At 34.6% G+C, this 20,754-nt stretch overlaps 1 protein-coding gene across 4 annotated transcripts in view; it reads left to right on the top strand.

Moving 5' to 3' along the window:
- Positions 1–20,754, top strand: part of MEF2C (myocyte enhancer factor 2C) — an 88,446-nt gene that overhangs the window by 54,586 nt on the left and 13,106 nt on the right. For all 4 annotated transcript variants that reach the window (XM_006913208.1, XM_006913209.1, XM_006913206.2 and 1 more), the window contains 3 exons: positions 1,854–2,040; positions 4,107–4,154; positions 20,014–20,186. In XM_006913208.1, the coding sequence (XP_006913270.1) occupies positions 1,854–2,040; positions 4,107–4,154; positions 20,014–20,186 (408 nt within the window). The remainder of the gene's footprint in view (positions 1–1,853; positions 2,041–4,106; positions 4,155–20,013; positions 20,187–20,754) is intronic.

The following is a 20,754-nucleotide window of genomic DNA, read 5'->3' as shown; positions in this document are numbered from 1 at the left end:
GGGAAAGTGACCAGGAGATGGTAACCTCTGCCAAGCTGTGGCCCAGCAAGGAGGATACTACAGAAAAAAACACCCTGAGCTCTCTTCCCCAACTCCCTGGACTCCTGCTAGTGCCGCCACCGGCCAAGCTGAAGCCAGAGGCAACGGGAGCCCGGTGGATTCAGTCCGGAGGGTCAGCTGCTGGGCTCAGAGCAGTGAAGAAGGTAGACAGTGGGTCTCAAAGGGCAGGTGTAGAAGCCCTAGCACAGTTACTGGACTGTTTTCTTAGGTATGCCAGACTCATTCCTATTTGGCCTTTTAATAAAGGAATACAATATTTCATTCACTCTACAGACATTTATTTTAAAGCATATACTGATTTTTTTTGTTGTTTAAAAAGGCTCTGGAAATTTGAGTATATCTTCATTCTTTGATATGTTATCATTTATATTCCATTATATCACAATATCTATCCAAAATTATCTTTTGCTACCCTGTTTACAACAGGGTAATTTAGCACTTGAACAATTTTTTTCCTCTAAAACAATGAAAAATCAACAACATAAAAGAAAAGTTATGAAACATTTATTCTTACCAATGTCCAGATCATAGAAGAAAAGAAAAATAGGGGTGGGGGGGGGAGGAAAGAATAAGAAATAAAGGGAGAGTAAGTATAAATAGAGAATAGTATTGTAATCATCACCAAGATAAACAGAATCATTGCAGAGCATAACGTGTGACGCAGGCCTGCCAATCAACTAGCAAAAGAAAAATTGATGTTACAATTACAGAAAAAAAATAGTTTGAAAAAAAAAAAACAGCTTTGAAACACATACACATATGTGTATTTAAACTTTCCCAATGGCTTATTTAAGAATACCTGAGGGAATGTTCTGCATAAACCTCATCTCTAATATTCATATTAGATATACACACATACACACATCCATTTTACATTAAGAATGCTGTATGCTCTGATGCCCTGAGTCCTCAAACAGTATTTCCATTTATAATGTTAAAAATGAGAACAAAGGAGGGAGGGAGTTACAACTATGATTATCTAGTTAGTGCAAGCAGAAAAATAAATATGACTTTGCTCATATTGCCAAAATAATACCAAAAAATCTATAACTGCGACCTGATTATTCTAATTAGATAGCCATACAGTTTTGGTTCACTAAATATTTGTCAACTCTACCATTTGAGATGTAGGTCTTGACATTCGTCAGTGTCAATACATCCCAAATAGTGAAGTGCAACAAAAATTCTGAACTATTATTTTAAGATATGAATTATTGAATGATATATGCTCTGTTGAAACCCGTATCTTAAAATGTCTATTATCTCCAGAGTTACTTTCAAAAGACAGACTTTTAAAAATAATGAAGTATATGTGCTATTCACAAGCCTGGAGATGATTTTATATCATTAAACTTCTGCATAAATATGCTTCAATAAGCAATTAAACCAAAGGCACTGGTTTGCATTTTAATCCTCCTTTTTCTCTGTGAAGTCATCACAATCATGTACCTTTGATCTTGCAGTCATTTCTGGCACCAGATTCAGATATCACAAATGAACAATTATTACTTAATAGAATGGAATTCAAAGACAATGGAGTCTAATGAAATGGGGCTTTGTTTTAAACAAAAGTGAAATGCTTTCTAATAGTTGCAAAGAGTTCTAAGCACATTAAAGAAATCAATTTATGATTTGAACATCATGAGAGCTCTTTCTTCTTAATGGTCTTCTAGACACCAAGCAGTTTGGAATTTGAAATTTTTTCTTGGAAAAGTAAAGGCTGCCTGTACTTGCGAAGTTCTATTTCTATTCTTTTTTTTTTTATACCTATATTTTTTTCTCTGCTCCTACAGGCTGTTCCACCCCCCAACTTTGAGATGCCAGTCTCCATCCCAGTGTCCAGCCATAACAGTTTGGTATACAGCAACCCCGTCAGCTCACTGGGAAACCCCAACCTTTTGCCACTGGCCCACCCTTCTCTGCAGAGGAATAGTATGTCTCCTGGTGTAACACATCGACCTCCAAGTGCAGGTAACACAGGTACGTCCTCTTAAGAACTCGATGTGAACAAATCATTGTGAGGAGCCACTCTTGGCAAAAAGACGATTTCGTCTCTAAGATGTTGAGTTTTCCAGTGTCCCATTTATTATATTCCTTCACTGCTAGATCTTCAACATGATAAAGCCTAATTCCATTAGCATATCTTTTGAAATCTTTCATAATCTGCAATTTACCTGTTTAATTTATATCTGTACTAGTCTTCTCATGTGGTTGTATTTTTACCACATGCTTTCTTGAATAGAATGTTAAATATCCTGTCTCCGTGCTTTTACTTCTGCTCTTTTCTTGCCTAAAATTCCATTTTCCCTCTTTCTCTTCTCCAGATTTTACTTCTTCTGTGAAACTTTCCCCTGTGTCCTCTTATGGCATTTATCCCATGTAGTTATTTATTATTTTGGTCGGTTTTTATTTATTCATACAGTAACTTACTTATACCACAAAGGATTTAAGGAAAAAATGAAATATGATAGGATAACATAATTTATAAAGAGTATGAAATAAAAACAAAACTAAGTCAGAATTAAAGGACATGTACATCTGCCATAAATTTCTCTCTACACTTCTGAGATCCTTACTGTTATACAGTTCACAGTGACCCAGAGAAAAGAAATTATTGCTCAGGACAAGTTCGACCATTCTTACTACTCAGATCAAACATAATACATTATGATATACTGTACTGAATGTGCATCTCTTTACCCACTGGATTTAAAAAACCTTGAAGGGAAGAATGTCCCCTTGATTTGCCAGGCTCACAGTAGGAACTAAGTAAATATATATTGAATATAACTAAACAATTTCTTCAAATTTTCAAAGGAAGCACCAACCAAATAATTGTATTTATAAATCATGTATAGCAAACCTTTATGTATTTATATTTTATTTTTTAAAAAGCACTCCATAGGAAATTTTTAATATGTCTTAAGCACATATAACTGTATTAAAAGCAATTTATTTACAAAAGAAATATTTTTGGAATACTTAAATATCTGCCTTATAATTAAAATTAAATATATATTGCTACTCAGTACAGAAACTTTATATAGAAAATACAATCAAAATCAGGCAGATTAAAAAATCTTGATAAATCTTGAATCTGAAAGATGTGTATAAAGGACTTCATTATACCATTATCTCTACTTATGAATATGATTGAAATTTTTTATAAAAATTTTCAATAATCATATGTATTCCTTTCATATCATACTCATGTTCATTTATTTTTAAAAATCTCACACTTTATTTTTAAAATATTATTTAATTGGAAGTAATAAACATTTTCTTAAATGGTAATGAACGTTTTCTTCTAATTCCAAAACCAGAACCAACTAATAATTATAGAGTATCACTTAGAAGCAATTAAAAAATAATCTAGCTGATATTCTATTCTTTTGGCTAAATCTTGTTCCTTAAAAACTAACAGTAATTATTATATTCAATATCTTATTGAAACATCTCAACTCTCATATATAAACATTGCCAGATTTCAACCTGCTTTCTTAAGTTAGCAGTGAATAAGCCTAAATTTCTAAATTTGTGACCAGTATAACCTATTTTATTGTGTCAGTAAGTAAAAGTCAGGTAGTAAATGAGGTCAGTCACTGTGGGTAGATTCGTGAAATGCAAAGTTCTAGACAATTAGCACTGCACAAAACTAATTGTGTAAAAATATTTACAAATAATTAAACATCAAATGTATGGTTATTTGAATTCTTTTTTTTCTTTCTTTCTTTCTTTCTATAAAACATCCTCTTAGGAAAAACTAGAGTTGGAAATAATAAAATTTAGAGACCATTTAAAGACTGGATTTTTTAAATGTGATTTTTCTTTAAAAAAGATTCTGCAGCATGTCAGTGATTGAATGTATTTTTAATGTTTGAGCACAGCACGTCACAATAAAACAAATGTCAGCCATCTGACTTAGGTAAAACTTTACAAATTTAGGACTCTTAGAAGAGGACAAAATACTGAGGTTGCTCAAGGTAAAGTGTGTTGTTCTGTGAGCCTTAGCCTTTCTCTTTTTGATCTTCCTCTTTAATCCATAGGTGGTCTGATGGGTGGAGACCTCACATCCGGTGCAGGCACCAGTGCAGGTGAGTGGAGATTTCTGTACTGCAGTATATATCATTGTTCAGAGTTCCTTTACTGGGAGATTTGCAGGAAGTAAGTCTTTTGAACAGAGTAAAGTTGAGAGATCTGTGAGCGGCATGGAAAAATGGCCCCCTTTTAATGACTGAATAGCAACTTAGAGGAAGACTGTTTATTAATTAGAACTTTCCTTAATAAAACTTCAACTATTCAACATAATCAAAGGATCGAGGATTCTAATCAAATCAATTTAATCCTAAATACCATTTCTAGACACATGTGTACCTTAAACAAGCCTTGCCATTTGAGTTCTCGGTTAAATCATTTCATATTAAATGTGAATCACATTCTACCCAAATAAGTACCAAACTCCTATACATTTCTAAAAGTGAATATATAAAGAAAATGAGATTGTGAGATTATAACCTATCAACAATAATTTAATGAAATAAAACCACATTTGCCATAGTGCACCCCCCAAAAGCCCCTTATAATATATTTCAGCTCTTAAGAGCTTCTTCTGTTATGTCTGATTGACTCATAGCCACACTTCTCCAGGGTTCCATATTAATTCAGATTATTGTGATTATTGAGCTATTGATATCATTTTCAATGCAGAGACAAAACAGCACACAATACTTTTTTAATGCAAACTACAGTTCACCATTGGCATAACAAGTAACCATGGTAATTCCTGCAAGCTGGAACATGCTATACACTTAAAATAGGAGAGGCCAGCATGAATGACACTAGGTTATGTTTGAAATGTCAAAAAAAAATCTAAGTTTATTGAAATATCCATGGACAGCCTAATTAAAATATTTTGCCAGGGTCAAATATAATAGCCTGCTAATTATAAGAAAGAAGATAAAGAAAATTGGCATATAAAAACATTTTTACAAATATGTCCATTTGGAAGTAATGTTTCTCACTTCTGATGGTGGCTCTTCACTAATTCAGTGAGTAATGAAGAAAAAGTATTAGAAGTACACAGTGAATTAGTAGACAGAATCAGTGGCACTGCTTCCTATTTTATCTTTCTTTTAAAAATTAGAGTCAGATTAATGAGTAAAAATATACGATTTTGCTAGATATTAAAATGAAATGCTCATTTTTTCCCCTCAAAAGAATGCTTTGTGGCTTGTAACTTCGACATGTTTCTTGGATTCAAGTCTCTGTCAAGCACTATGGTTAGAAAGAATAGTGGGGACTAAGAATTGGTTTCTCACAAATACAAAGAAAAAGAAAAATGGTTTATATGTTATGATATTTTATCCAGTATCTTGCTGCATTAGTTTGCTTACTATTATGGGAGCAACCAAGTATGGCGATGAAGTTATTAGAAGTAGTAAAAGACATGTGGAGTGGAGGGGCATGAGGAATCAGTTACTCAGTTTCAGTGGAAGTGGCCTCTTGTTGCTGTTTAACAGCTAGAATGCTTTTGAATCCCATATTGAAAATATGAAGCATTTGGTTGTTCAATTATGCTGTCATTTTCAATTCCCTGACAGTCTACTAAGGTTAATGGCCCTTTAGGGACAAAGAAACTCGATCTTTTAAGCATAAAAGTTAGCCACATATAGGTCTTAACATCATTGAACTAAAAGTATCTTACAAGCTTAGCAAATTCATCCTCCTACTTCAGGATCTCTGCTATAGTCATGCGAATCTTCTTCAAAAATAGGAGAAGCAAACAGAAAGACACTCTACTGCTCCACCCTCTTGATAATAAATATTATATTTTGATGATTGTATCTTATAGTCATGAGCATGTAATTTTCACAATTTCTGAATAGTGGTGAAAGAGTTACTTCCCCACTTTTTCAAAATAGAGGAAGAAGCTCTTTCTAACTCTGATTCCACAAAACACCTGTTGCAAATGCCACTTAGTCTTGAGCTTAGCTGTCATGTCCTGATCACAAGCTCAGCCATCTTCCCTTCTTTCTCCTGCCGGACAGTATCACATGTCAAAGCTGAATATATCTGTGCTGATGTCAGAGAATCACATAACACCAGGGAGAAACAAGGCCAGCCAGAATGTCTCTACATTTTCAGAAAAGAAAACTAAAGCAAAATGGCCAAAAGATATCTTCCAAATTTTGAATATTGTCCTTGAAATTCAAGGTTTCAGATATAAAGTTAGAAACTCTGAGGCCAAGTGTAAAGACTCTGCAATTAAGTAATTTTCAGTCTTTGTAAATTTTTTTTCAAAATAAAATCATTGCAACTTGTAAAAAAAAGGGGGGAGAGGGGATAGTTTCATGAAGGAAGGAAGTAAATTTAACATTTTTTGTGTGCCTGTGAATACCAAAAGACCAAAGAGATAAGCATTCTCTTTTTCAGCTCAGCTCAGTCATAAAGTATAACATCTTTCCCATCCAGTCCCTGATTTTTTTTTCCCTCATCCTGTCATCTGGCAAGTCACCAGATCTTCCCAACTCTGTCACCAACTCAAGGTATTTTCTAAATCTACCCCTTTCTCTCCATTCTTATCCCACCACCCTTGGTCAGGCTTGTACTAATACCCCAGGACTGTTTCTGGAGGCCCCTAATTCATCTCCCTACTTCACATTGCATTTCATTACAGTCTCCCCATGACTGATAGTCTTTCTCAAAGCCTTAAACTAATCGTAGGTCATAATTCACATGCCTAAAATCTAGCAATGGCTTCCCAACTCTTTCAGAATTAACTGTGAGCCTCTTATCTCTGACTCGACCTCTCCAGTCTTAAACTTTCTTACTTTCTGCCACTGCCATCAAGAACCCTGCACTCCAACTCTAATAATAGCATACATTTAAATTGCTCTACTATGTGCTTCATGAAAAGTAACATTTATTCTTATAACAGTCTTTTGAAATAGATATTTATATTATACCCTTCTATAGGTGGTGGAAGTGAGCACAGAGAGGATAAGTAATTGGCCAAGGTAGAACCCAGGCAGTCTGTCCCCAGAGTCCAGGCTTTTAACCGCTGCACTGAGCTGCCACTTTCCAGTGTTGAGGCTACCTTTATATAGGCATTCCTAGCACTCCTGCTTCATGCTACTGGTCACTCCTTGTCGTCCCTCAGAATTCCATTCAGCCATTTAGGAAATCCTTTCCTGTCTCTTCCCAAAGGAATTATGCACCTCTCCTCTATTCTCCCACGGCAGCCTGTGCCTAGATTGCTTATCTCATTGCAACGAATGGGCACAGTTCTCTCTCCTGGACCCTCAGCCCTCTGGGAGTAAAATGTGTTTTATTCAGTTTGTATTCCCAGCTCAGAACATAAGAGATAGTACGTGGCAGATACTCAGTAAATGTTTGTTAGCTGAATAAAGGAAAAGTTGATTTTATAGACATAAATTTTTAATAGTGTTGGTGTAAAAAACAGAAAGAATACTTCAAAGAAATAATGTAATTTTAAATACAAAAAGATATGCCTTTGATCTATAATTCAGAAAAATAATGTATTCTTCTGAAATTGTATACAATGAATAGCAAATTAATTATTTGATTACATAGCTGAGCATCATTGGCCAATAAAGTTTTACCAACTTTCCTAACATGCTTAATGGAAAACTTAAAGAGCTGATAAATAGCAGTAAATGGAATGTGGATTGGTATCAGACCATTGCGAATCACCTCTTAAAACACCAAACTTCTTATCACTTAAATTGAAGTAATTTCAAAGACAAAGGCAAGTAGTAATAAAGCAGCGACAGGATAGGGTTGTATTCTTGGTGTAGAGGAAGTATACAGAAAGTTATTATAATACATTAGTAATAGTGACATTTCTAGGTTTCAGTTGACAGTTATTCATTCACTACTTAATCCTTTCCTCTCCACAACCAAAATGAAAAGTCATTGCTTTTAAAATTGCATTTTGTCATATCTCTGCACATTAAAGCTTTTAATATGCTAATCTTAGTGGTTATTGATGATTGGAAGATCAAGTTCATTTGAGTTTTCATAATCATTAGATTTAATAGAAGTAACCATTAGCACAGCAATGCCTTGTGTTGGATTATTCACTGTCTTATTAGTACTTTTTGTTTTTACTTTAATAGCATGGTTACTTTTTATTGAATAGAAAGTACCAGTATGTTCTAGGATTTACTGAATCGTGATTGAGACGAGAGAGAAGAGGAAAACCGTTAGGAATCTCTGAAAATTTAAGAGAATTTTAGTCTACATAGTTGTTTGACAATAAGGCAAAGGAGATTTATGTATATTGGTTAATAATTTTAATTGGCATTTATTGTAAATTAGATATAATTTTATATAAAAAGAAACTAACAGCTGTTTCCTTTTTTTGATTGTCAATTGTTTACTATTTTATGCATTTGGTTGTCAAGCATTGTCACTTCTAGAATGCTTAATTTATACCAGCTAAATACATGGAAACTTGATGGTGGCAGTGTACTGTTGTAGATAAAGATAAACCACTGAGTGGTGAATAAGACCTGACTTCCAGACTCTGAAAAAAACCCCATCTAGCAAGTCCTTAAACTTAGAAACTTTAAACTTAGTACTCACAATGGGGATAAGACACAAGTATCATTAGTGTCCGTTTACAGACAATTTGTTATATAATCATAAACTTTACTTATATGACTTCTTTCGAAGTTCATTTAGCATTGAAAAAGAAAATTTTATCATAAAATAGAGCTAAGTGAAGAGAGGAAAAGGTCATACGATTTTTAATTATTCTGTACCAGTACCATTGTTTTGCAAGTTTTTGTTTTTGAGAATACTTATCAAAAATTTCTCGGCTGACTTTCTTATCAGCCGAAAAAGACTTCTCTGAAATTCTTACTCAGTGTTTTAAAATATTAGTGAAATGGTTAAAAATTCAATCTCAAGGGATTTGCTTTAACAAGTTTGCATTTTTGTTGTCTAGTGAAACACAAATTCAGATTGCAGTACTGAAGAAAGGGAGAGGGATATCATTTATTTGCTCACAAATAAGAAAAATGCTGTGTTAGTATAGAAATATAATTTTATATTACTTTTAAAAATATTATTAAGCAGCATGTGAAAAAATCTAAATTAATAGTTGGATTCTTGTTTTAAAGTTTTTATTCTGTTCATTTTAATTGTTCTGAATAAAAATTCTGAATTCATTTACAGTTTTACCTTGGGAGTTCAGCCAAAACATAAATAAAGATCCAATAACATTACTTCATTAATATCTATGAAATTAAGTAAGAATGATATTTTTAACCTAAACGAAAGTTAACTAGATTTATTAAAGAAAAAAATTAAAAAAAACCTTGTCCCCTGGTTGGATGACCTACAGCATGTGATACAAAGCCACTGCCAAGAAAATCACTGTCCACTTTCCATATACAAGACTTGAAAAATTACTAAAAAAGCAATACTTTGACACCATTCTCTAGGGGCCAGTGTGCGAAGTGAGAGAGGCAAGTCTAAGAAAAGAAAAATGAAGAATGTTACAGGCTAAGTCAGGATATCGTAAAATCTGCTTTCAACCCCTTTGGCTGGACTTAATTCTTAAAGAGTTTGATTCCTGGAAGGAAAAAAACAAATTTTCAAATTATAACTTCCTAGAGAGTGTTTTAAAAGGTTTTATAGCCCTTTGTATTTCATGATTTTTGACCTCACGAATTTTACTGTCCTTCCGTTACATTCAGTAAAACAATGTGAAAATTGGTCTCTTCACTCATATCTCATTGATTTAACCTAGGAATGTGACTGATAATAAAACTTTGGTCATTTTTAATATTAATTCAAGCAGTTAATATTTTCTCCAAAAATATTAATTTTACTCATTTTTTCTCTTAGCCATCCTTTTTGTTGCTGCTGTTCTTGTTTGGTACACTGTTGGTTTCTCTCTTCCCTGTTTTTGGCACCACCATAAGATTTTATTTGGAGATAATATGGAAAGAAAAACTCTTTTCAAAATCATCAGCGATATGAAATTATGCATCAACAGACAGCTGATGCTGGAGGAGGAGGGATGTGGTTAAAAAGCCCCTCTTTTGGAAATCAATTTTTTACCTACCAGGGATTTTTCGGGACTTCAAGGCTGTCAGCCAAGAGTATAAATTACTGTTTTCAGATACTCTTTTGCCAGTCACTTAAATTTTACAGTTAGACTTACATAGTATGTTTCATTTGAATTTCAATTCAAAGAGTTATAGTCATGAAACAATCTCACATTTGAAACACCAAATCCAGTCTACTCCTTTAGTTTACTTTAAACTAAAGAAAATTATTGTACCAAAATCTTGGGTAAACAATTTTAATTTTTAAACTACAGATGGGTCCATAGGGTGCTAAGTATTCACTGGGTTAATTTGTTATCGCTCCATTTCAGTTGTTCTAACTGAACTTAATATTTACTTGCTAACTGTTTTTATTAAACACTCTGCCTCATTTCACAACTTCTTGACCTTAGACTCCACTTACAACCTCCAGCTATGGTAAAGAACTGATTATGCTGTGTTTACAGTGTGAGTGGGGGAAGCCCTGCTATTGTAATATAAATTATTAGAGTAATAATAGTGAATCTATGGTCAGTTTATAAGTTCCAATATGATACCATTACTTTACATAACAATCATGAAAAAGGAACCTTTAGTTTAATATTAAGCAACTCAAAGAAAACTATAAAACCATGAAGTAAATTTTTGCTCAAGCAGTAATTTGGGAACATATTCCAGAGATGGACATTTATTATTCAGAATAATAAAATGACCAAGGGAAATATAAGATATACAAGTTATTTTGGGGATGGCATTATTGCCCTTGGAAAGTCTGTGAATTTCCATTTTGCAGGATTGTTGCGAAAATTAAATGAGATAACCAATGCAAAGCACCTAGCACGGTTTCTGCCGCAGAGTAAGTGCCTGTTAATAAATGTTAGCTATTGTTGGTATTGCAATTATTTATATTCTTGATTTCCTAAGCAAAAATTAAAACTTAGTTTCATGCAGTTTCAGTAATATTTATTCAATGTGCAGTGCACTGGTAGGCTTCACAGAGATGTTTTCCACGGCCCTTGGAGTAAAGAGGATATATTAATAAATCCGAGGCAGAATCGCAGCTCAGTACAGTGCAGTGCAACACATTTCACTTTGAACATTATGATCTTCTGATGTGTTTGCAGCAGTTGTGTAAATGTTAAAACCACAAGTAATTATTCATTCTCTTCTGTCACGTTCTCTCTAATTTATACTGTCTCAATATTTTTGTTTATAAAAATGACTGAAAGAATGAGCGATTGTGTCAATAATGAAGACACCCCCTCATTTTTAGCAGAGACAGTCCCAAAAATCACAAGAAGTGAACAATTAAGTGAGTCATAAATCTATCATTCATTGTTAAATGGAATTTTTTGAAGATAGCAAAGTTCAATATCATTTTTATGGTGAAATTAAAAACTATCCCTTCAGTAAATCTGTACTCAAAAGCAGAACAATATTTTGAGTGCCTTTTTGCACTGGAAACATCAGATTGTCAATTTCTTTTTTTATTTACAAATGGAAACTTTATTCAGAGAAAGGGAGAAGTATAGGATGCATTCTAAATCTGAAACATCTGGCTTTTGTAATAATGTAGTGGAAGTAGTTTGTGTTTTGGATTCAAATCAAAGCTCTCCCACGTACTGACAAATCACAGAAGCTCCCTGAACCTCAGTTTCCTCATCTGTCAAAAATTGAGATGATCATGCCTGACCCACATGACTGTTTGAACAAATGAGTGATTGGCTTGCCAACACAAACTTACTTAATGACATGGACTTTTGATCTTTAGAGAAACAACTTCTGTCTCATAATACAGAGCTTATTGTATGTGCTGAATGTTTAAAGTTCAGTATCTAGTTGTCAAATAGGCTTAATACACAAAAGATACTAAATAAAACATGTCCAAGAAACCTCAAGGGCAAGTGGGGATAGATATGAAATCCATGAAGGTCTAGTTCAGCATCAGGGTGACATGGTCAAGCAAAAGAGACAAGTCTCTTTTTGGAATGTCTACTGCCCTCTGACTGGTACAGCCAAAAATAGTCTTGGCTTTGGTGTATTCTTGGGGTATTTTTCTAAGAATACACCACAAAAGGCACCAAGATTTCACAGGAGTTTTCTTCATAGTCTAACATTATACATTATTACATTATTTCCCTAAAAAAAATCTCAGATAGAATGAAGACAATTTTATGTTTAAGGATCATAATTATAATCATAATAAGGAGTCTTTACCAGGATAAGAATCAGAAATCTGATTTGCCCCCATTCTACAGTAGGCATATTGAAATTTTCATCATTCCCAGATTTCTGACCTCCAGATGTTTTGTGGTTTCCTTTTCACTTAGAGCTATCCTATGAAAAGTATCTCCTTCTCCCTAAAAACAGAAACAAAGCAAAACTAAAAACTATGATTTACAACAGCAGAATAACTTATAGTTCTTAACTCTTTTAAGAGTTTCGGGCACTCAGGGCAAAGTGTGTCTAGGACTGAAGTCTTCAGGGTCATAATGTTTTCCCACTAAAATTGTTTTAAGTGTGTTGCTTCCAGTAGAGTAGTGGATTGTATGAGCAAGTCTACCGTATACAATTTAAAAGAGTTTTCTGTGAAAAGTTGCCGGTTTATTTGAGATGCACAATAAAGTCCTGCTATTGGAAACTAGCTAGCTTATCTTAAAACCTTTAAAAAGTCAAATTTAAAATTAATTGATGGTAGTGAGCATTATCAACTATGTGACAACTTCAGTTTAACAAGACAGTAGACTTTAAATGTTTTTGAAATTGTTCTAATGAAATTAAAGAAAACTTAGGTTGATAAAACATTTTGCTGAAGCAAAAACAGAAAATCAATGCAATAGAGGTTCAGCTATATCTTTGGCTTAATGTTTTCCTGTGGCAGTTTGCTTCAAATTCCCCAAATTAAGATACCATTAACAAATTATTAAACAAAGTAAATTTATATATCTAAATATTAGAAATTATTTTCCAGATAACAGCTAACAGCAGATATTATAAAATGCTGGGCATTTAGTGATATTATATTAAGTGGTTCTGATGAAAGCTGGTCTCTTAAATTGATAATAGGTAGGTATACACCTTTACCTTCTATTACAAGAGAGGTTATTGACTAATATATTACAAAATCTACTTTAAAAGTATATTTAATCATCCACTTGAATAGCGCACTAAAAGTTAAACAATTGTTCTGGCATTTAGTGTAGCTAAACCCAATATTTTCTATTTGTAAATACTTATTTATCCAGAGAGGGACCAGAAATATGGTTTGGAACATCACCATTCTGTGCCTCTTTATATAAGCTCAGCATCTTCTGAACCAGAACAGCTAGTTATAATAGCCAAGTTGACCATGTAAGGCATTTCTCAAGCTTCCACATCACCTCTGGCTCAGGAGGATGAATCTCATGTCCCTGGTCTCACACTTTGTTTGTTTCCTCTGTTCCCTTATATTCCTGAAGTTTTAGAATAAGATCTGACACAGAAGGGTTTTCAAATTCTCAAGCAACAGGGCAATGTTGTACTTCAGAACATGGACTCTGGACACAATGCTGGGTTCAAATCATGGCTTCCCCAGTTAATAGCTGTTTGACATTGGGCAAGTTACTGGACCTCTCTGTTCTTCAGTTTTCTCATTATGTAACCCAGGGATGCTGTTAAATGTACCTCATAGGGTTGTCATTTTGAGAATTAAAGGTATTTTATATCCATGTATAATAGCAAACATTTATATAGCAGATACTAGGTACCTGGTACTATTCTAGGTACTTAAAGTATATGTTTTATGTGGTTACTATTATTGCTAAATAATACAATATAAAGCGTTTACTATTATTAATATTGCAAGGTCATGTTGGTGATGACTGTCTCAAGCAAGTATATGGGAGTCTCTAATTCAGGTTACTTTTATGCTTCTCTCTCACTAATGAAATCATTACTTAGCATTGAGAAAACTGAGACTCAGTATAGTTGAAGAAACAATGATGGAGACCTCATGACCAGAACTTGGCTTTGATCTACTTAATTTTTTCTTTTGTTCTTGACTCCCCTCTGCCTTGTCAATCTTCCTGTCTCTGCTGCCTCATTCCGACCTCATTCCTCATGTGTTCCATGGAAGGCGCGTCCTAACTAGCTTTCCTACTAACACCCTAACCCGCTTTAATCTTTCCTTTTCACTGCCAGTGTTGTTATTTTCCTCATACAGAGGTAATGATGTCATTTACCAGTCACAAACTAACTTTGGCTGCTTATTTTCTATAGTATAAAGTTTAGTATAAAGTCTGCAGTATAAGGTTACCTGAGAGGCTTGTGTTAGCCAAGCCTACTTTGAAAACTACACTGTTTTTTTCTAAAACATCCACTGTTTCGTCTTCATGAAATGCTTGTTCTTCTCAAATATAGTCATGACTCTGAGATCTCACTCTCATGCTCATGCATTCCCTCTCCCCAGAAGTCTCTCTCTGAGCCATGAAATAAAATCCTATATAGTCTTAATTGTCACTCTTTGAACATTCTTTTTTCCTAGGATTTCATGTAGCCCATCTTTTCCTGGAAAGTTCTGTAAGAGTAAATTATTGTTGAGATGCATCTCAATATAGAAACAACCTATGGAAAGAAATTCTTGTCAGTGTAGAAGAAAAGATCTGATGTCTCAGACTTTTCTTTTTCATTAGGGAATATTTCTACTCTATTTGATTCTACCACTTGCAGTCAGCTAAGGTAATGTGCTGTGAAATGATTAACAAGTGTAACAGGTGAAAAAGAAGCCCCAATTAACTCTCTATAAACAAATTTAGTAGGAGGGCACTTGCGTGATTTCCTGACTTTCGTATTATATGGTTGATAAGCAGTTTATCTCAGTGATATACTTGGTCATCAGTATGTAATCATTATCTAAAGAAGAAAATTTTCTCAAGTAGCACAAAGAGGAGAGTCCCTCGATGTTTGAAATTAGCAAGTTACTTATTACCTTTTCAGTTCTCATGTCACATTCCTTCAGTAATTTAATTTTTAGTGCCATTCCTGAATAAATCTTAATTTTTCAGCATATTTTGTGTATCCATTTGTGAGCACTTGAAACACTTAAAAAATGAGTAATTTACATAGTATCACTGCCTCTAACTGCAACAGGATCTTAGAGAATGGTGAGTTCCAGGTGGGCTGCAATTGTTTGAAAGGCATCATGAAAGAGCTGAGACATTAGCTGATCCTTAAAAATTTAATTTGTATCAAACAAGAGGACAAACACAGGTTGCGAAACTGTTAGAACAGAAACTGAGGCGTTTTCAGAGGGCGGTGTGTTTGGCTGCAGCCATTGGAAATCAGATAGACAGAGTAAGTCAAACTGCACAGTCCTGAGAGCCACCAAAGGCACTGACTCAACAGTGTTAAGTATGATCTGAAAAAGGAACACGATGGAAGCAGTACTTTCAAAAGATTTCCCCTGGTGCATTGGGACTATACATTAGATTTAATATCACACATATGCACATAAATTTGCATACAGCTTAAGGAGCTCACAACCTTCTGACATTCCTCCTAAGGCCTGGTGAAGAAATCTTCATCTAGGAACCAGGGACCCACATAGGGGTTATTGAAAGACCTAGTCAGATACGATGAAAGCCTAAACCAGGATGGTGGCAATGGAGATGGAGAGAGGCATTTTGGAAGAAAAATTAACAATCTTTGGTATCTGATTGAATATGAAGTTGGAAGAGGGAGAGGTAATAGTTAAATTAACTTGGGAGACTGAAAAGAAGATTGTGCTCAGGAAATAAGCCTTGGTCCATAAGGACTAGTTTCTGTTTTGTGCTTATTAGTTTTATATGCTTATATTTATAACTGAAAATTCCAGAAAAAAAAAAACTAGTGAAAAGACTCATAATGTTGAAATATACAAATAAGAGAAAATTTCAGAACTTTGGGCTCAAGGAGGGCTGCACGCTCAATTGAGCTCTGTGAGACAAGGCAAAATGTCCTCCTCACTACAACTTAAGCCAGGAATATGTTCTTTGAATTTACAACTTCTTAAAATAGGAGTCAATTAAAAAAAAAAAAAAAGCAGCAAGTGTTTTCAAGTTAACTGGAGAAAAAAAATTTTTTTTTCTCCTAACACCACATTCTAAGTTCTGTATATTTACACTGGTTTTAATATGAGTGTTTAGAAACTTATAACCAATTGAGGTAGATTCTCTTATCCTTCATCCAAATTATATCATGAATGCTTAAATAGTTTTATGTTATGCGAACAATATTTTTAATCAAATGAAACTGTAAAACAAACTGACTCCAAAGTTGGTCTGTTCTTCATTTTCTTATAATCTATAATCAGGAAATCCATTCTCATGCTTTATAATTTTTGTGCTTTTAAGTGGTCCAGGGAATGTGACATCTGCATACGGTCACATCTAAATTGCTAATTGTTCAGGCGGAGGGTCATTTTAAAACATAGTGTGAAGAAAGTTTGAATCTGTATATTGGAAAGTTATTGAGAGGTGGTGTTTCCCAACCCCCTGACCGCTAACTTTGAACGAGACTCTCCTCTTTGGTGAATTTATCTTATGGTAAGACAACAGCTTCAATGCAGGCCACAGCGTTCTGAGTGAAGAGGAGGCCGTGGTTTCTGAGCTGGTTTAAATGTAGGCTCTTCTTAGCAGCAAACCACACGCATGTATTCATCATTGATTTTCAAATGATAGGTTTCTATATCACTGGTTTAGGATCCACAGTCTTGCATTCCTGAATCTATATTATGCCAGAAGAATAACAACTTGGTGGCTGGAAACAGAAATGGTTATTATACGGCTCCAAAATGCTAGCTGGCACATTATGCTAAAAAGAGCAGAAATTCACCAGTAAAAGGCAGAATTTATTTGTTCTTAAAAATAACTTTATGCTCTAAAAATATGGATTTAAGAAGTGTCATCGTAGTTCAAAATATTTTACATTCAATATGTAAACACCTTAAAATATGAGCAATCTTCTAAAATGGCATAATTTCCAAATAACAGGAAATATTCCAAGAGGAAAATAGAGTGGTTTTCAAATCAATTTTTTTAGTTTTTAGGCTTTTATTGGATTAAAACCTAAAATGTATGTTTGGCTGTTTTTTTTTTTTCTCTGCCACTGCCTCAAATTATTGTTTAAAATGTGGGCAAAAAGATATAGGCTTTGTTGAAATTTTTGAGAGTTTACTATAGAAAATGTTTTTATTTAAAAAAAAAAAAAAAAAACTTTTCTCAAAGCCTCCATGAAGCATTTCCATTTTCACACACTGGCCCAGTGCTTGTCATATCACAGGACAACACATTTCACGAAGTGGTTTTACTTCCTTTTAACAAAATAAGTCCTCCATGCAAACCAGTGTCGGCATCTACCAAGCCAGGGTTTAGTTTCTTCTGATCTATTCAAGCTTCACTGCACTGCTTAACTGACTTTTTTTTTTCCCCTTCTTTTGAAATAACCCAGCTAATTTTCCATTTCATTGTTTATTTAAACCAGATCTCACACAGACTTAATAAATAAGTGACGTATGTATTCGATGTGTCAGTCTGGACTTCAGATGACAGAAAAGTATAGTGCTAATTTTGTCTTGGCTTTCTCATTCCCTTCTTGTCCAATAGACTCTATTAATTAAAATTAAAGTCCTGACATATTCACAATAATGATTCAGCAAGACACATTAAATATAAAACTCCTCTGTGTGTTTTATATTTTATCAAGCATTTTTCTGTGAACATATTCTTTATATTTCTCCTATTGATAAAAGGTAAATGTATTTGTTTCATGTAATAACTTTGGCTAAAGAAAGCTGTCCAGATTTACTGTGAAGGAAAATTTTGGCTTTCAACATATTTAGATAGCTTTAGAGAATTTAGCTAATTTTCTTGAAGTTTATTATAGAAGAGTAATTTATATTCAAATTCAACCAACATTTTTTTAAGCAACTACTGTGTACTCGACACATTTGGGTGGTATTTCATTTGTTTTATTTTGGGTTTTCCCCTGCTAGTAATGTGGAGAATTTTATGCATAATCCAGTTGACAGATTTAATCTCGTAGTTATTTGTTATATATTCAGCCTATTTATTCATGCATAAAATGAGACAGGTAAATGAATGGATATGAAGAACAATTGCGCTCTGCTCAGTGTGCCTTAAATACATTCTAATTCAAAAGATGTTCCCATAAATATCTCCTGAAATATACCTATGCTTTGCCTTCCCAATTCTTCACCACCTCTAGCTCAGGCCATCACAGTGCATATTAGCAGGCCTTCCTAATTATAGGCTACCCCAATGTCAGTGGATCTTTCTGTCCATTTGGAGGCCTGTGTTCCTGCTCTCCAACCTTCATGGATCTGCATTTCCATCATTTTAACCCAAGACCTGTTAGCCTGCAATTCAAGGTCTCCACAGCCCAACCTCCGTATCTCACTGGGGTCTACAATATTCTTCTCCTTTCATGGGTTTCCTTCTAACCGGGTTCCTCACAGTGTTCCAGACGGTGCTCTGGAAATTCCCAGCCCTTTCCTCGTACCTGGGCACATGCTCAGATATTTTACTATCTCTAAGAGATATTTTACTATCTCTTCTTTTCCTACCACATAAGGGAATGTTTGTTTTTTAATCTCTCCCCTCCTGGGAATTCGATAACACTTAATCTGTATTATCCTGTGGGCACCTCACCTAGACCGCTTTCTCTCAGTTTGTGCATTTTGTACGTGTATGCACTGGATTACCACAGAAGAACTTCAGGGCCTTTGAGGACTGGGGCTTGGTCTTCGCAACCCTACTAGGTAGCACCCAGTATCATTCGCCCTGGGGTAATAGATATTTGTGTTTCACAATAATGGTGATGAGGACAATAACAACAAGGTTTGACTGTCTTCTTTAGAGAGCTTCAGAAAAAAACTGTCTAGTGTTCCAGCAAGGATTGTTGAATCAGGTAGTTGGTTTCTCTTATTCTCTAATCAGGCAGTGGAGGACACCAGCAGATGACTTTCTGCTTCGGCCCAGGCTGCCTCAGCTCCCTCGTAGCTCTAACTGTCACAGAGCAGTATATTTTGATTTATGAGAAGTAGAGACCTCCAGATATCCATTTTCTGTTAGTAGGGGTCTAAACATCAGAGACCTAAGAAAACCCTTTCAGTGTTCATGTAAGATGTGGCTATTCCTGTGCCTTGGTGAATCAGCGTTTTAACGGAGGCATCATCCCTTCATTTCAACTCCCGAGAAAGAGTCCTGCTTTTTGAAGTTCCGTGTGATCAGGAAAAGCCAGCCTTCAGGGTCGTACACTGAACTTGGCGAGGAGGACAAAGGAGACAGAAAACCATAGAGAGAAATCACTCAAAGGAAAGGAAAACTGAACAGCAAGCCGTGTAAGAGGCTTCTCCTCCTGCATGTCCTAGAAATTATAGTCTTGCTGCTATGCCCTTTCTTCATTTAAGGACACACAGACACGCAAAATAAAACCCAAACCATTGAACTGAAAGAGTGAGTCACACCACCCAGGCCTCCACCGAGCCAGTCAATTAAAGTGTAGGACCAATTCTGTTCTTTTCTTAGACCTTGAATGACTGCCTGACTTTCTTCCCGAACTTTTTTAATACAAAAAAAAAAAAAGTGTATGTTGATTCCTGAGTAAGTTAATGTGTATTAACTGTCTTTTCATTAAAAGTTTTTAATCTTCCTTCAGAAGAATATTTAATAACTAACTGGGTTACCCTTCACATCAGTCACCCTGTAGATTTCCAGTGTATGTTATTGTATGTCTTATGCTGTTAAGCTTTTATTTTTAATCTCATATAATGTATTCTCTGGAAACATATTTGAGTCTGGATTTTTTCCTGAGTGCTTTCATTGTTTTGTGTTAACAGGGAACGGGTATGGCAATCCCCGAAACTCACCAGGTCTGCTGGTCTCACCTGGTAACTTGAACAAGAATATGCAAGCAAAATCTCCTCCCCCCATGAATTTAGGGATGAATAACCGTAAACCAGATCTCCGAGTTCTTATCCCACCAGGCAGCAAGAATACGATGCCATCAGTGGTAATGAAAAACTACATTTTAAATAAATGTTGATAATGTTTTATGTATATTTTGCTGTTTTTATATTTGTCTGACTTTATGAATTACTTAAGTGCTCCCCTCCGAATTAACACTTCAGTGCTGGAGCCATGTTTGTATTTAGCTATTATTTCTGGTAACTGGTTTACATGTCCGTTTTCCATGTTAAAAAGAACCAATATCCAATAAACTCCACTATAGGACTGGTGTTCTGGGGCAAAGAAAACATTTCCTTTTAAGGCCTCCAATTTATAATTAGAGAAAAATTATTACCTATTACTCTGCTTATGGGACATATGGTTTGACCAATGGTAGACTCAAACTCACAGAATGAGGTATTTCATAACAGATTTTTATAACATTGAACTATTTATATCCTCAACATGCTGAGAATGAAAAATCTTTTTTCATAATTTCTAAATGAACCTTCTCCTGTTAATTGGCAATTCTTTTCTTAGGTACATTGCAGTGATAATGTTTAATATATCACATGTCTGTGTACTGCCTCAATTCATGTTTCCTACAAATAGCTACCTCTCTAAAGCAAACT

This window comes from Pteropus alecto, unplaced genomic scaffold, assembly GCF_000325575.1.
Source record: "Pteropus alecto unplaced genomic scaffold, ASM32557v1 scaffold20, whole genome shotgun sequence".
NCBI lineage: Eukaryota > Metazoa > Chordata > Mammalia > Chiroptera > Pteropodidae > Pteropus > Pteropus alecto.
The sequence above is the reverse complement of the archived record's forward strand: the minus strand, read 5'-3'. Positions and strand labels throughout refer to the sequence as shown.